At 36.6% G+C, this 17,893-nt stretch overlaps 1 protein-coding gene across 7 annotated transcripts in view; it reads left to right on the forward strand.

Annotated features, from left to right (window-relative positions):
* MFSD8 (major facilitator superfamily domain containing 8) overlaps positions 1 to 17,893 on the forward strand; it is a 21,808-nt gene that overhangs the window by 3,309 nt on the left and 606 nt on the right. For 3 of the 7 annotated variants that reach the window (XM_088132860.1, XM_088132862.1, XM_088132858.1), the window contains exons 2-12: positions 4,814 to 4,905; positions 5,757 to 5,800; positions 7,630 to 7,870; positions 8,572 to 8,685; positions 9,204 to 9,348; positions 9,795 to 9,850; positions 11,828 to 11,936; positions 12,956 to 13,090; positions 13,379 to 13,482; positions 13,569 to 13,825; positions 14,527 to 17,893. In XM_088132860.1, coding sequence (XP_087988986.1) covers positions 4,875 to 4,905; positions 5,757 to 5,800; positions 7,630 to 7,870; positions 8,572 to 8,685; positions 9,204 to 9,348; positions 9,795 to 9,850; positions 11,828 to 11,936; positions 12,956 to 13,090; positions 13,379 to 13,482; positions 13,569 to 13,825; positions 14,527 to 14,742 — 1,452 coding nt within the window. In that variant the 5' untranslated portion in view covers positions 4,814 to 4,874 and the 3' untranslated portion in view covers positions 14,743 to 17,893. Of the gene's footprint in view, positions 1 to 1,225; positions 4,448 to 4,813; positions 4,906 to 5,756; positions 5,801 to 6,289; positions 6,458 to 7,629; positions 7,871 to 8,571; positions 8,686 to 9,203; positions 9,349 to 9,794; positions 9,851 to 11,827; positions 11,937 to 12,955; positions 13,091 to 13,378; positions 13,483 to 13,568; positions 13,826 to 14,526 lie in introns of those variants that run through there. The other 4 variants (XM_088132861.1, XM_088132859.1, XR_015794572.1 and 1 more) reach the window with 4 other exon arrangements.

Below are 17,893 nucleotides of genomic sequence, written 5' to 3' on the forward strand. Positions count from 1 at the left end.
CCAAGATCCAAAGTCTGGTAACCAAGATGTGAGCCATGACCAGCTCCATCCCTCTGGATCTTGGGAAATGTGAGAGGCTAGAATTTTTAAGCTTGGCTAGTTTTGTCTCAATGTAAGACTTCTGATGAATAGCAAATGTAGTTTGATCAAGACACAGCTGGGTGACCCCAATCAACACATTAACAAAAAATGTTGATGGAATCACACCTCACAACACAAACATCAGAGGCTTTATAGACATTTAAATCTATAATCAGATAATACATCCCCTCATACAAGGGATTTTTGGGACGGTCTGAACAAGTGAAAGGTGGTTCTTAGGAAGGTGAACTTAAATGTAACTTTTCTTCTGGTTACCAAGGGAATGGCATACAAGATTTTTCTTATCTCTCTCTGGAATGCAGGGCCTCACAACTGTTGCGAAAAGCTTGATACAACATTGAGCTTGTACTCGGCTAATTGCTTATTAGAAGACAATCGGGCATTCAGCAAAGAGATAAGGGGGAGGAAGAAACCAGTGCTCTTTACAAAGCAAAAGCAAGTTAACCCTTTAGAAATAAAATAGAGTGCACTGTTACAGGTATGGTTATACATTATGTGAAGCATATATAAAATATATAAAATTGTGTATATATAGAGTATAAAATTGTGTATCAAAATAATGCCCTACAAGGTTAAAACAACAAAAACATTGAAAGGATTTGCAGCCTTGTCCTGCTCTTAGTCAATAGCTACACGGTTTTGGAGGACTAATATCAGTCACTTCTTCATTGGTTACACCTGAAAGATTCAGGGTCATTCTCCTCTAGTTTGTCCATGGTTCAGGTTCTGGAGAAGATCCAAAGTGAAAAACATTCCCTCCCACAAGTCATTAGTGAAATTCTTTAAAGCAGTAACATCTCTTAATGTCTCTAGGCTGGAGGGTATTCCAAAGAAACAGGTAGATGTGATTCCTCCCACTGCCAAAAGTCACCCTACGCAAAAGCTGAGCTGTTCATAGCTGTTTGTGCCAGTTCTACAAAAAAATTGTTGTTAGAACTGTGCTGCAGAGCTTCTAGGCATTGTCCCAGCAGGAGAATTTGGATGTACTGTAGATCTTCATGCTTGGATCCTGTGGATAAAATCAAAAGGGTGGGGGGACAAAAACAAACAAACAAACAAAAAGCAAAGGAAAACAAAGAAAGGGGGGGGGGAACAAAAAAAAAAGGGAATAGAAAAGAAAAATAACCTAGCCTATTTACACAAGTTACACAGGCTTAACTTGGGAACAGTGCCACCATCTGTTTGTGTCCAGGTACACTAGATGGGGTGAAATTACATCAAGGACTGTATGTGGTCCCTTCCATCGTGGTCCCAGGGCTCCTCCTGGTTTTCCTTTTTTCACCATAACTTGATCCCCTGGTTTAATGTAATTGTGGATTCTTTGGAAACAGCATCAGTTTGTTCTAAGACTTTAGCTATATCTGTTCTTAGTTCTGCTAGGTTTTTTAAGCCATTCGGGATTCCAATTCACATATCCTCCCCTTCCAGCTTCAGTTCCTGCTGGAGCAGAAAAAAAACTGCTCTTTCTCCTTAACTTTCCCTACATCTTCCTCTTCTGATCCATGCTTTCCTCCCTGACTTCTCTATAACTGCTTCACCTGCTCCTACAAGCTTCTAGTAGGAGCCCCATCCCATCTCTCCATGTTTTCTTTCAGCTTTTGCCACACTTGCACACGCTCCTCTCCATACCCTACTCTCTGCCCCTGATTACTCCACAAATTCCTATTCCTGCTGTCTCACCCACTTCTTTTCCACCTATCTCTTATTATTCGCACCTCCCCCACAGTCTTTTCTTTACTTTCCTCTCCAACATTTCCAACAGCTTTCCTTGCTTCTCGCAGATCTGTTTCCAAAGTGGCCAAGTCTAATGGGTATGTTACAGACGCTGCTCCCAGGTTCAGCCTATGGTCACTCACACACACACTCACAGCCTGTTGAGGCACGCGGATCTTGTCAGCCCCCTTTGCTTTCTACCTGGATTTCCAGATAGGTGCGGCTGGAGCAGACAGACACACAGCCCTGGTCAACAGCGTGGAAATAATTGGGGAAACACACAAATCACTTCCAACCGAGCACTGAGGCACGAGAGGTTCTTTGTAATACACAGAGACCCAGACAATCAGCATTTGCATTTTCATAGGCTAGTTTTAATAACAATTCATTACGAGCGTCCTCATTGTCAATCTGACGCTCAATGGCTAATTGGAAACGGCTAAGAAATTCAGAATAATTTTCAGTAGATCCCTGCATGATTTTTGAAAAGGATTGTGTGGGGGTGGCTGAGGAATCATCAACTTTCCACAATGCAGATACAGCTGCTTGTGAAACCAAGGGAAATGAAGCCCTTGGAGAGTTGATTTGAGCGGCAGCAGTTGTAAAAATTCCTTGTCCCAGCAAGTGATCATTGGTTACATTTGCAGGGAAACCATCCTGCACAATAAGGGCAATTTGTTTTTGATATTCTGACCACCACACAACATACTGAGCAGGAGTTAAAATCATATTACACAGCATTTGCCAATCAGAAATCATCATGTCAGAAGAATTTGCAAGTGTTAAAAACAAGCCCATAGAATAGCGAGATTGTAAGCCATAAGTAGTTACAGCAGTTTTAATATCCTTTACAACTTTATAAGACAAAGGAGCAAACACTTGGGTAGGAGGGTTATTGGGGTTGTTGGGATCGGGAATATATGAGACAGGGAAGGCAGCACAAGATTGCATATCCTCCAAATCTAATTCCCCTCTAGCACGAGCCTCTATCATGGCGCGTACCAGGGGTCAGGCAGTTGGAGTTGCTGGAGGAGGGAAAAGTTCCTCATCCCTTTCCTTTGTTGTTAGAGGGAGGGGGGGGGGGCGATGGCAAATGGCCCTAAATTCCTCATCCCTTTCCTTTTGATGTTAGAGGGAGAGGGGGGGCCGATGGTGAATGGCCCTCGTAAAGAGAAGGCGCTGTGATTTCAGCAGCAGCCATCCTCGGCTCCTCATCGTAAACTTCCAGAGCTTCTAAAAGAATACGGCAGGAGACAATAATTTGCTGTGGAGCTTTTGGTGGCTCATCTAAATACTTCAAAATCTTTCTCCACAATGTGGCTTTTGTTGACCCGGCCTCAGGATAGACCGGACATTTGAGCCAGACATATTTTAGCAGTTCAGCTAGCCTTTTTTTCTTAATTGGAGGCAATGGGGTGCCTCGATTAGAAAGAATAATGTTAGAGGCCTTGAGAAGGTTTCCAAGTTCGTGGAGGTGCACAATCTGTGACTTGGACAACCCACCCCCCATACTTACGAGGGGGCCGGCAGGCGGCCGGGATGCGTTGAGCCCGTTCTCGGGCGTAAGCACCGGAGGTCTCAGGCGGAGGGAGAAGGGGCCTTGAGAAGGTTTCCAAGTTTGTGGAGGTACGCAACCTGGGGCTTGGACAACCCGCCTCTGATACCTACGAGAGAGCCGGCAGGCGGCTGGGATGCATCGAGCCCTTTCCCGGGCGTGAGTATCGGAGGTCTCAGGCGGAGGGCGACGGACGATTACCCAGTTATTGGGGATCACGTCGGGGTCACCAGTTGTAACATTCACGCAGTTACAGCGGGCCTCTCACGAGTGAGGGGAAAGAAGACACCAAACTGATTCTCCTTCGAGGGGGATGAGAGCACCCAGACCGGAGTCTGGAAACCTCTTTTATTGAGTACATCAGAGGGCTGGGTTAGTACATCAGAGGGCTGGGTTAGTACATCAGAGGGCTGGGTTAAGCATATATACGTCACACTACCTAATACAAGCCCATAACCATATATGATAATACATGAAACACAAGGGATCATGTGCTTCGATTGAGCACGTGACAAGCTGCGGGGGCTTGCCTCCTGAAATTTGAGGCTTTTCCCCAGGTTGTTGCTGGTACTTTTCCATGCTAGCTTCCTTGTTAGCGTACAACTGATTTTACTAGTCTGCACTAACAGAAATGCCTAGCATGTGATGGGGTGTTATAATGCAACATTCATTCTGATATCAGATTTGTATGCATGTACCGTATTTTTCCGACTATAAGATGATACTTTTTTCTAAAATCCTTACCCTAAAAATTGAAGGGTGTCTTATTCAAGGAAGTCAGCCGAGAATCGCGTGGTTGCAAAACTGCCCATACTTTGTTTCTGCAGAGAGGCTTCCTCCTATTGCTAGCCTCCAATCACATGTGAAATAGCTTGTCTCCCAAACAGACTTCCTCCAATCACGAGCCTGATGTAACTGATGTCAGCTGATACTGAACAAACCAATTAGAGGAAGGCTGTTTGCAGAGACAAGCTATCAGCAGTTTCACTCGTGCTTGAATGTAATCAGTTATGCAAGAGAGCCTGGAAATAGAGCTGCAGAGAGATGGTTTGGACCTCCTCCCACCGAGTGTATCAGGTAAATGTTAACTAATTACTAAATAAAAATGTGTTCTGCACTATCTTTAAAATATTGATTTCTTAATTTTGGGTTGGAAAAGTGGGGGTCGTCTTGCACACGGGGTCGTCTTATTGTTGGAAAAATACGGTAATAATTTGTATAGCAGTTATCCAGTTGGACCATTCTAAAATGTAAAGGAATTGTCAACAAATGATGACATGTATTAGAGAATGATTTCTATCATATCAAGATAGGAATAAATGTAGATATAGTAACAGATTGTCCTAACACTTTTCCAATTACCTTACAGAATTTATTAAAGAATAACAAGTAATTGAAATGTTAATATTAATCTCATTAATATTACAGTATTGTTTATTACAGATCTAAGGATGCTGTGGAGACATTGCAACAATACAACAGCCGATGGAGATCCATTCGAATAATGTACCTTACAATGTTCTTCAGCAGTGTTGGTTTGTAAAATTTGCTAACCAGCCATCATTGTTTTATTCTGTTACTTTATCTTCATTATTTCATTGGCTATTGATTAAAATATTTTATAGAAATTCCTTATATGGCAAACTGTGTTTGTTGCTTTATGTAATATTCTTGGCTCATTTGTAAGTTAAACATACGCAGAGTAATTTATGTAGGATTCAGTAAAAACAAAATAATACTGGACTATAGCATTATAAATTAAAATATTTAACACCAAAGGAAAAACAGTTGTCACGACAAGCAAACTCAGGAACTTGTTCTTAAAATTACAGTGACCAGGTGGAATCAAGCCTAGTTGAAGCAGGTGGTCATCAGCAGAATCAATAGCATGGTTCTGTTTCCAGTATGTCCTGTGGCCATAGTATGGAGGTGATGCAGTGGAGCATCTGTTGTAACATGTAGACTAGTTCTCCGTGTATTGGAATCTGGTTGGGGAAGATATTCCATTATTTTCCTCACTTTTAAAAAAGTGGTCAGCGTTCATAAACTATCCTTTCTTTGTGTATTTGCCCTGACTTTTCCCTGATACTGTGGTTTGTGGTGAAACAGTACAAAGAACCTTCTAAGTGTACATCTACTTTTCTAAGACCTGACCATTGCCACCTGATTGGGAAACCAGACCAGTTTCTGGATTATGTTGTATAATGGATGATAAATAATGAAGACTTTTTTGGAGTCTCATTAAAAGAGACTCTTTTAAACATATATACTATGTTAAAGACTTTTCACAGCAATATACTTCCATGTACAGCAGTTCCACATATGCACCTATCATTGACTGAATTCCTCTTCATTGAAAAATAAACTTCAGTTCTCTGTGTTGCAGGTTTCTCTATTGTCATTATGTCAATATGGCCCTATCTTCAACAGGTTTGTTAAACACCTAAATTTTTACTTACATGATGTTAACTTAGGCACCTGGAAACTGTACTATATAGTGAGCCAGTTTGATGTAGTGATTAAGGTGCCAGGCTAGAAACTGGGAGACTGAGTTCTAGTCCTGCCTTAGGCACGAAGCCAGCTGAGTGACCTTGGGCCATCACTCACTCTCAGCCCTAGGAAGGAGGCAGTGGCAAACCACTTCCAAAATCATTGCCAAGAAAAATGCAGGGACTTATCCAGGCAGTTGCCAGGAGTCAACACTGAGTCGAAGGCACCAAAAAAAAAAAAAAAAATAATGATATGATGATATTTCTGTAAGTTCATTTAGCCAAATGAAAAGATGTTTATTTACAATAATTAAAATGCAAAATATCATTATATTTAACCATTAGGATTTTTGTGGGGAACATGGGTGAAAATCAATCCAGTAGTTTGCAGTGTCCATAAGTGCTGTGTTTTCTATTTTAAATATTGTAGAGGAAAGGTTGGAGCAGCCAATGATTATAAGTTTTGGCTTGGTCAGCCAGAAACTGTTGACTCTTGATCATCAACGGTGGGAGTAGCTATATTGCTGACAAACCTCCAGACTGGATTATTGCAATGCTAGCGAGAGAGAGAGAGAGAGAGAGAGAGAGACTTTTTAAGGTACTTAAATACTCAGTAACTCAGCTAACTCAGTTAGTTAGCTATTACCTTTAAATGCCTAAATAGTTTGGGTTCAGACTACCTAAGAGAACGTCTTTCTCTCCATGAGCACCACTACCCAGTAGGGTCATAAGGAAGGATCAGATTTTAGGTGCTGCAAGCTCATCTATTGGTGGAAACATAGAAGAAGCTTTATGAGTTGTTGCCCCTGGATTGTAGAAAGCCCTTATTGATATCAGGATTCCATCTTTAGAGGCCTTCAGAAGTTCTGCAAAGACCTATTTCAGTCTGACTTTTACGATAGTGTTTTAATATGTTTTGTGTAAATCTTAATTTATTTTGTTTTAATGTATGTAAAATTAAATTACTCTGAGCTGGGAAGGGTGGTATAGAAATGAAATAAATAGTATACTAAGAAGGGAAGTGCTTATATTCCTCCATGTTTTCCCCCCTACTAATGAAATGGTTTTAATTGAGGAGGATGAACTGCAACTATTGTCTGGGTCTTATCTTGTGATTTATGGTTCTGATTTGATTTTTGTAAAAAAAAAAAAAAAGGTTAAGGTCCACTGTAAGTTATGGAAGCTCATTGGATGACTTTGAGCCAATGAATATCCTCACCCTAACCTACCCCACAGAGATGATATTTTGATTGCCACCTTTACCTTCTGAAGCAAAGGGTGTTTATAAATCTAGCTAATAAAGAGGAAAATAGAAAGATGACACCAACCTTTCTAAATATCTTTTGCCATTGATTCTTTCCACACTCTGTACCAACCACTAAATATTATATAAATTATTCAGTAACCATTCATTTACAATTTGGAATGTATATTCTTATCTCCTTATATTGATACTGCTAAAAATATTATTTTTGTGGATATTAGAATGTGTCAGGGTAGTACTTCATAGGCTAATTTTAAAATCTGTTTCCATACTATTTTAACAGCGTTCTTCCATCAGTTATTAATAAGCTTAATTATTACTCACCAATTAATAGTCTGCAATTTTTAGTATATTCTGTGTTCTCTAATTAAAACGTTCATCTTCATAAACATTTGCCCATGTTTTAGTAGCTTGACAATATCTGATAGAATTGAATATTTTTTATTAGGGTGTCATACTGATTAATAAAATGCTGTTGTTGAAATTGTGTTTATTTTTTTCCATAGATAGATAAAACTGCAGATCCAGGTTTTCTGGGCTGGATTATTGCTTCATACAGCATTGGTCAAATGATAGCTTCTCCATTCTTTGGAACGTGGTCTAATTGCAGGCCAAGAAGAGAACCTCTTGTGGTTTCAACTGCTATTTCAGTAGCTGCCAACTTCCTCTATGCCTATGTCCATTTGCCCCCTTCACACAACAAATACTACATGCTAGCTGCTCGAGCACTGGTGGGGTTTGGTGCAGGTAATTTTAGAAATATCTAAATTAAAGTTTGCTAGATTAATAGCTCTATGTATTTAAGGAAGTTCAGCTATTTGTTAGAGGAATCAAAATCTTACAAATGCCCAGAATGTCCCTTCTACCTCAAGTTGGCTTTCAGAACTTCTTGAGTAAATGTATAATGCTGTTGATACATATTTTCCCGGTATCCCATTTAGTAGTGTTTGTGCCATGGCTTTCTGTAGGATTAGATAAACTGAGTGATTACCCCAAAGTGCAGTGTTTTGAGTAACAGACTCACCAGAGTAATAAAGATTCATTGTGACACCACCCTAAAAGCACTAGTTATATTAGTTTTAGAGATTTTCCTCGTATGAATAAAAATGTGAAGAAGTTACTGCAGTTGCTCAAAGGTAATTTACTCTAATTAGATTTCAGACCTGAGTGATGCTATGAAAGAAGCATGGTTAATAATTTCTGCTGATTAGTTTCAAGTTTCTCCCAAGCTGTTTGATAGTTCTGAATAATTGCTTTCAGGACAAATATTCTTTAGCATATTTAATTTCTGTAGTTATGAGGTATATTGAAGATAGATTTGGTGAGCAGACAAAAGACCAAGATTGTGCATACTATATTATTGGGCTTTTAGCTAGTTTATGCATATGATTAAAAATGCATAAGTGCCTTAGGAGTGCCAGGTAAACATCATCTTGTTTTCCTTTTAGGAAATGTAGCAGTAGTTCGCTCATATATTGCCGGTTCTACCTCTCTTACTGAAAGAACTAATGCTATGGCAAACACTAGTGCTTGCCAAGCAGTGGGATTCATACTGGGACCAGGTACAGCCTACACTGTATTCTCATTCTCTTCAAGTGACTCATTATTCAGTTGTAGATAGAAACATTGTATTCTAATTGGAAATAGTCACTCCCATTTCTTAATCTGTGTGTACATACTTAAATTTTAATCTGCTATATGAAAAACATTATAGTAATAATACTGAACTATTATAAAGAGGGCTTTAGTTCTAAGGAAAAGGATGTACTCCCAATTTGATTTCAGACTTCAATTTTCTTTTAGTTTTTTTGCAGACAGTTTAGTGATAAACAAAAGCTGATGCAATGTATGTCAAGGATAAAAATTCATACATACTACTAAAAGAATAATGATATATAGTTTGTTATTTGGGATTTTTCTTTATCATCGGAACACTTTACTAATTGATTTTTTTCTGTTGTTCATTTACTTTTTAGATTTTTTAGGTGCCACAATAAAATTTCTATAATTTTTCTGTAATTAGTATCAAGCATACATGCTGTTAAAGTCTTATTGCATAAACTGTTATATTTTCTATTAGTTTTTCAGACTCTCTTTTCACTTATTGGGGAAAAAGGAATCTCATGGAAAATTATTTATCTCCAGCTGAACATGTACACAGCACCAGTTTTATTTGGAAGTCTTCTAGGAATTATTAATATTGTTCTGATATTTGCTGTATTTAGGTAATTGGAAGATCTTTCTTATGAACGTTCACATTTAAAAAAAAATTTCCAATCTGTGGATAAAATCTCTCTTCTCCTTAGTCCATGTAGTTTTTTTCTTTAGTTCTTATTATGAACCAGGAAATAAAAGAGTAATTTATGGATTTTGTAAATGAAGATTTCTTTAGTATTTCTTGATCAACAATATTGCATGAGATCTTAGTTTCAAATTACTAAATCTTATCAATGAGCATAATTTCTCTAAAATAACATATTATACAAGTGCTTATTTCCTATTCTCATTATTTACATAGACTAAGACTTTATCCGTAAAACAAGATTCATTGCATAATTGAGTTAACAAAGAATTGTGCCAGATACCATTATTTCAACACTGAAATGTTACCATACTGAAAGTTTATTTGGTATAGTTAATTATTGTTTTTGCACAATCTCTTAATTTTTAGAGAGCATCATGTGGATGACATGGGACGACCACAAAGTATTAATACTGAAGTTGAAGGTAATTTGAAATAAAATGTTTTAATATACTTGATAATATACAGTTGTGTGAAAAAGAAAGTACACCTCCTTTGAGTTCTATGGTTTTACATATCAGGAAATAATAAAAATCATCTGGTCCTTAGCAGTTTAGAGAACTGCATTAGGTAAATGCAACCTCAGATGAACAACAACACATGACATATTACACCATGTCATCATTTATTTTACAAAAAGAAAGCCAAAATGGAGAAGTCATGCATGGAAAACTAAGTACACCTTATGATTCAACAGCTGGTAGAACCACCTTTAGCAGCAATAACTTGAAGTAATCCTCTTCTGTATGACTTTATCAGTCTCTCACATCGTTGTGGAGGAATTTTGGCCCACTGTTCTTTACAACATTGCTTCAGTTCATTGAGGTTTGCGGGCATTTGTTTATGCACAGCTCTCTTGAGGTCCCGCCACAGCATTTCAGTCGGGTTGAGGTCTGGACTTTGACTGGGCCATTGCAACACCTTCCTTTTTCAGTATGTACTTTCTTTTTCACATGACTGTAAATAGTTAGGAATAGTGTTAAATGAGACTGTGTGAAGGATGCAGGTGATAACTGTCTCCATGAGCAACTACCTACAAACTCAATCACTTTTATTAGATTTGGTGGTTCCCAAGGAAGCACTAGAAATTGCAGTTGGTCATGTATAGGTATATATCTGCAGTGAGTATCAATTCCTGTGTCAACATTATTACAGTGCAACTTCTAGGTAAATATTAATGTTTAAATTTATACTAGATTCTACTGTAAAGGGTGAAGCATCTTAAAGTACCAAATTCTAAAGAAAAATTTAACAGTAATGACCATGCTGCAAAAGGTGAACAATAATGTACCTGATCCTTCCATATCCCTCTAGATTCTTAATGAAAGAAAAATCTTTCTGCCCAATCTTTTTGTTCAGGCAACAGAACAAAACACGAGTGTTAAATCTGCAGGTATATTCCTCCTGACATCAGTCACTTTCAATTCCAATTGGAAAAAGCTCATGGACCTTTCTTTCTTTATATGATAACTGCAGCTAGACTTTGATATGGTCAAAGGTGGAAAGACTTGATATTACCTACAGTGGAAGAATGGATTATGAAGATGATGGAGTTAGCTGAGATGGCAAAATTGACAGTTTTGCTTAAAGAAAAAACATTGACTAATTTTATTGCCAATTGGAAGCCCCTTTTGGACTTTTTGCAGGAGACAGAAAAAAAATGAAATCATGATTTATGGATTTGATGATTAGTCAAAATAATAGGTTATACAAAATATGTATGTTAAGATGTAGTTTAAGAGTAAGAGGTCACCATATGATTCATTTACATCTGCTGTATAAGAAGTCAGAAGTCATTCTTTTTGTAATTTTTCTTTTGTTCCTTTTTCTTTAATTTTCATCACATCAGTCACTTTCCAGATTAGACGACTTCTGGAATTGGTTAAACCCTAGGTTCCAATTTCATATAGATCAGAAATTTAGAGTTTTTAGTTTTCTGTGTTAGTTAAAGAAGAGCAAAACATAAGTCATGTGTAATGAAAAATTAGTTTATCAAATCCCAGACATCTTCTATTGTGGTAGATGGGAGGGGAGAATACATAGCTTGACTTTTATTGGTTATGTTAGGGTGATTAACAAGATTCATGAACTCAGACATTTTGCTCTTTTTTTCATGCAAAAGTTGCAAAGAACTGGAAAGCTGCAGTGTGAATGCTAGATTCTCTCCTGGATAGAAATGATCAGCTGTAGTTCCATGTTCTGATGAAATGGAAACTATACTGTTCTGCCATTAACAGGGGAATAAAGGAACTGCATTTGTGTCCATAAATCTTACACATATTGCATCTTAAGATTTCCTTGCTTGAACTAAGCTTTTCTCAAATTAATCGAAATAATCAACTCTCGTTGATAATTCCATCTATATTGATACTATGAGGGCCTTTATTTTTGTTTTAATACAGAAAATAACGAAGTGGTTCAGGATAATCAAGGATACATTGACCATGTTGCTGTTCTATCAACAAACTTTCTTTTCTTTGTTATCTTATTTATTTTTGCAGTTTTTGAAACGTAAGTATACCTTACCCTCCAAAGTTTCATTCAGATTTTATAGTTCTACAACAGCACGAAGTGTACATAAGAACTGAAGTTGTCTCTTAATGTGACATCCAAAGATTTTCTTCTAAAGAAGATGAAAGGCTTGTTGCAATACACCTTTATATAGAAGCTGTTTGTGTTTACACAGCACCATATAGAGTTACAGAAAAAAAGTGTTTTTGGAGTGTAAAGATATATGTACTTAATCTTATGTTTGGAATTCAGAATAAATCACAGGTTGAATTTTTAGGAGAAATTCTGACAGGAGGATAGCAATATGCATTGATCAGGGAGAAATTACCAAGTAAATACTTTATAAAATAGTTTATAGACCAACTGGATAAAGTAATATTGTCCTAGCTGTAAAACAAATGACAGAATGTCTCTTATAAAATCAGGTAAGATCTTTGTCATTTAATTCATACATATTAAAATATATTGACATATGTTCCTAATCAGAAATTTTTCTTCACAGTTTTATGAAGATGATTAATTTTCCCTTGCTACTTTTTCTTCACATATGTAGTATTTTTTGTAAAATGCCAATAATCTCTTTTGCAGTCTTCTGGCTATAATTGTATTCCAAAAACTTTGTTATTTATTAATCTTCTGCATTTTACTCTTATTTAAATAGCCAGGAAACATAATATGAAAGTCGAAATATAATTAATGGATAAGTAATACTTTCAATATAATACCAACCATTCAGTCTTTTATTGTTGACACAGAAATAGTAGACAGTCATTCAGATAATTTTAATAAATTTATTTAATATTACTTTTTTTCAAGGACCAATATCTTTCTTTACATGCTTTTGAATTTGACACATTTCTATTTGTAGCACTTGTTTTTTATGTTAAGGACAAATACTTCATGGATTTTTATCAAGTTCCAAAGATGTTGGCTATAACTGGATAGTTGGTGAACATATGAAATTCAGAAAGTTCTCTACTATAGACCAAATTTAATATGCCTTTTATTCTATTCTTTAGCATAGCTACACCATTAACAATGGATATGTATTCATGGACCAGAAAAAAAGCAGTGTTTATCAATGGCTTAATCCTTGGTGCTGTTGGCATTGAATCAGTGATTGTATTTTTAGCAGTTAAAGAACTTTCTAAAAGGTAATATGTTCAAATTACACTGTCTTACTGTAATGTTTGTTTTTTTAAAAAAAACTGATTTCAAAAAAGTGGTAAGTCCTAGACTACAAGTGGCTGTGTATAAATGCACTTCTTCAATAGTAATCAATTTATGTAATATCATTGATACTTAAATTATTACCTTGCAATATTCCATTATGTTATTAAAAAAGGACCCCAGGCTTTGGATATGCAAAATCTAGCATTATATACATATTTTTACTTGGATAAAATATGGGTATTGTAATTATAGTTTTCATTATTCAACAGGACTGGTGAACGTGCAATCCTCTGTGGAGGTTTAGTGATTATCTTGGTTGGATTCTTTGTTTTGTTACCTTGGGGAAATCAGTTACCTAATATCCAGTGGGCAGGTATAAATTTCAGTGTTTGAATTATAATTTTAAGATCTTTGATAAATATATCTATGGCCATATATGATATTTATTTATGTTTTCAGACATAAAGAATAATTCTATTCCAAGAAAGACCTTTGGTGAAAGTTTTGCGCTTTTGTGGACAAGACAAATTGAATTTTCATCCAATAATACGGCTGAAGCAACAGGATGTCCTAGTATACAATCTTGGTGTCGTTATACTCCAGTAATCCATCTGGGCCAGTATATCACTTCCAACATTCTAATAGGACTGGGTTATCCAGCCTGTAATGTGATGTCATATACTCTATATTCAAAAATTTTAGGGCCAAAACCTCAGGTGAGATTTAAATTTAGGCTGATATTTTCTTAACAGGTTTAACAGTTTTGGAAAATAAGTTGGTAAGTGGTAGATTGTCGAACTTGGAACTGTTTTTTGTCATGCTTTGGTTAAACAATAAAACTACATAACAGCAGTATATTTAATCATTTGGCATATATAATTTTAGTGCTATACAGCTATGAATTGCTTCCTGGCATAGTCTTATTTCAGCAAAGGACTTTTTGGTCTCCTAGGATTATCAAAATATTTAATAAAGCTGAGCTACTGAATTATGTTGTGTGTATGAGGAGCAGGGAGATTTTTTGGGACAGCAACAATTTTACTAAAAAACATATTGTTGTGCTTTAGGAAGGCCATAGAGACTTGGCTCTACCACCAGGCCCCGGGCTGAGAGGTTTTGTGAATCCATTAATATGCCACAATCTATTTTAAATTTTGTATTTCCTTACTGGTTATTTGATATTTTATTCTTTTATTATTCTACTGTGTTTTTAACTTATCCTATATACCACCTCGAGTTGCTTGAAAATGAGGCCGCCTCATAAATCCAAATACTACTGCTACTACTACTGACAACAGTGATAATGATGATAATGATAATAATGGTTTGCTGTGGCCAAAATGGGAGAATAATAGATTTATTTTGAATATTTCAGACCTGTCATTAACACTGAACACAATCCTCTGATCTGTTTTAGGGTATTTATATGGGATGGCTAACTGCTTGTGGAAGTGGTGCACGTATCCTGGGCCCAGTATTTGTCAGCCAACTCTACAGTTATTTAGGACCCCGCTGGGCATTTGGTTTTATCTGTGGAATCGTCGCTCTTTCTCTCTTACTGCTTGAAGTGGTGTACAAGAGACTTATTCCATTTTCAGTCAGATATGAGAGGCTACAAGAGCAGAGCTCTTAGCTATCTCTGATCAGTCTTGTTTTACTTCAGTCATTACTTGCTCTTTTCAATATTCTGCATCTTTGACAGGTGGCCTATAGAATTATCATACACTGGTGCTGATAGTATTTCTATTACCAGATTTACATCAGTACAATACTGGAAATGAGTTTGTAATTCAGTAGATGCTATTGTTTTGATGCATAGTTTTAAGAGATGACACTAGTTCTAATTATATTTACTGGATGTACTTAAAGTACCTTGATTCTGTGAATCATGTCTTAACTGAAACTGTTTTTCAAACTGAACTTTAAAAGGCTATTTATTTTAATAGAGTTTTATGAAGATGGTTAATGTTTATGCATTTTATAATTGGCTGGCTTTTCTAAAACCCTAACTGCTGAGTATTTTTTAAGTAAAATATAGCAGAAACTACCTGATAAATTATTTTGTTGCACATATTTTATTTTGGGGTTATCCATTCATTCACTGTATATTTTAAAAAAGGGTTCAAGTAAGATTAAAAGTTTGAAAAAAAGAATTTTGATGCAGCACTTGTAACAGAGATAAGGATTGGAACTAACAGATAGTAGAATCCTCAGATTTAATAATTGGAGCCTACTGAGATAGATACTTGAGATTTCCAGCATTACACCAAGGATCTTAGTCATTGCTTTCCTGAACAGGCTAAAGCTTTAATTTATTGTGAGATGTCTTCATTACATTAAACTGAAAAAAACTTACATGGTAATTGCCCAGTCTTCAATAGTTATCTTTTTTTCCTATTTGTGAAATAGTCAAACCAAATTGATTTAGATTTGGCTTTCTTTTATTTGGTACATACAAGGCAGTAGTTTTCAACCTTTTTTATCTCACAGCACACGGACAAGGTGCTAACTTGCACGGTTGTACATCTCATAGGCAGGACTTCCAGGTCGCAAAACCAGAAGTTCCATGATGTCAGAGGCTGCTGAGACTCAAGAGAAGAAATGGACGCAGTCCACCCCTGGTGATTTCACAAAGGTGGGGTTCTGGTTGCACAGCACTTCCTGTCATTTACTTGTGTGTCACTGATGCGGCACACCTCCAGACCTTTCTTAACACACAAATGTATCTTGGCACACTTTGTATCAGGATTTTGGATAGGGGTATAAAAATGGTGAATTCATGAATTGTGTTTGAGAAAGTTGGTATCAGTTGATTGGTCTCTGAAATGAAATTCGAGTTGGCTGTGAAACAAAATGAAAATGAAATAGAGCTGTTTCATTCCAACTACATACTAAAACATGGATGTCTGGGCTGAAGTGTTTGGTGGGAGGGTAATAAGAATGGGGAAAAGTCAAAGATAGCAATGGTAGATCAGGAAAGTAGGAAAGGGAAGGACAACATTGGGAAGATAGCACATCAGGAAGATAGATGGGACATGCCATGTTGGCACATTGGTATCTGTAGTGCAACAGGGAAGGGAAGGCACTGGAAGGTTATGAGGCAAGCCATTATTCTTTTGAGATGTAACACTGGGAACTGCTAAAGGGCAACATGCACCAGTCTTGGCTTATTCAGTGTATAAAAATCACTCTAGGCCCCTGCTGGCTTTGTTTCATCCAAAACATGGTACAATAAAAATGTTCAAAGATTAGTTCCTGCTGACCCATCCAAAATGGTTTGGCAGAATGTGTGTATTTGAAGTTTGAAAAACCATTTTCCATTTTGTGCACACCTCTATTTTTTGGTTTTTGTTCATCTCCAAGTCAAGGCATAATCAAATAACATGCATGCACATGAAACAGTCTTTATATTTTACATACAGTATTAGCATTAGCATGTTTTTCACTGAAATGTAATGAAAACTCTCTACCAAGTGAACAATGTAAAAACCAGGATTGTACAATATTTCAAGTTTAATCTTCAAAAGATGTTCGCAACATTTTAGAGCAGCTGTCATCCCAGAAAAAGATGAGGTTGCTTCAAAGTATAGCAGATAGTTGCTATGCTAGTGCTTTCCTCCACTCTGAAGCACCTTGGAGATTCAAACTATAAAGCACTATATATCTCTCTCCCTCAGCCGTAAGAAGCAGGCAACGGCAAACCACTTCCAAAATCTTGCCAAGAAAACTGCAGGGATTAGTCCAGGCAGTCACCAGGAGTCAACACTGATTATTTTGCACCCTCAAGGCTGGTTTCCCATTGCCTGCTTCCTAGGGGTGAGAGAGAATGACTGGCCCAAGGCCACCCAACTGGTTTTGTGCCTAAAATGGGACTAGTACTCATGGTGGTCTGATTTCTAGCCTGATGCCTTAACCACGACACCAAACTGGTTCTCTTATCAAAACATAATATAGCCCCAGTAAAATTCTTTAAGAAACTATTGATTAAGCTTCTCCTATTACTCATTTTGCAATTTGTGAAACAATCATTTTACAAAGAAGAAAATTGAAAGTACTTATGGAAGTCCTCATGCTTCCTGTTTCCACAACAAAATCAGGTTAAAAAATTAAGTTTTTAGAGAACAGAAATGGCAGTTAATCTTATCTGATGTCATGAAATATGCTGTGCTATCTCCTCAACATCATAGGGTATGGTTCTTTATAAATATATATAAAAACATATTTATAGTTTCTATTTCTATTATTGATTAGCTTAACAAGGATTAAGCGTAATAGACCTGAACAAAGTAAATATTGTCACATATTTGCTAGGTAGTGAATTCATAAAGGTCTGTGATGAAGTTTGCTTAGTTCATATTCTCTTAGGGTTCTTTCTCCTTATTTTGAAGCTTTTGCAACTGAGACCCCAGATTGTTTTCTCCAGGACTCTTTCAGTGTTGTGTGTGTGTTGGGGGGGGGGGTGTATTCTTTCAGCATTATTTGTTTTGTTCATATTAGCTTTCTCTGCCAATGCAAAGGAAGTAAGGCAATACCTCTGTTGGCTCAATAACTTTTTTACTGTATAGGTTCTATTACTCCTATTTGAACTTTCAATTTCTCTTTACACTAGAATACAAATCTAGAGTTAGGTAAGTTATAAAAGAACACCACCAGGAACATTTCAGCCACATTAGGTTTCTTTTCCCAATTAAATAATACAACATTCAAACCATGAAGTAAACCTGTTACTTAGGAGTGCATGCAAGTGTACAAAAGCTTATGGATTCTACTGTAGATGTAGAATT

The sequence above is a fragment of the Python bivittatus genome, unplaced genomic scaffold (assembly GCF_059951505.1).
Source record: "Python bivittatus isolate LINGU-HERP-01145 unplaced genomic scaffold, Pbiv_v1 ctg000070_np1212, whole genome shotgun sequence".
Lineage (NCBI taxonomy): Eukaryota > Metazoa > Chordata > Lepidosauria > Squamata > Pythonidae > Python > Python bivittatus.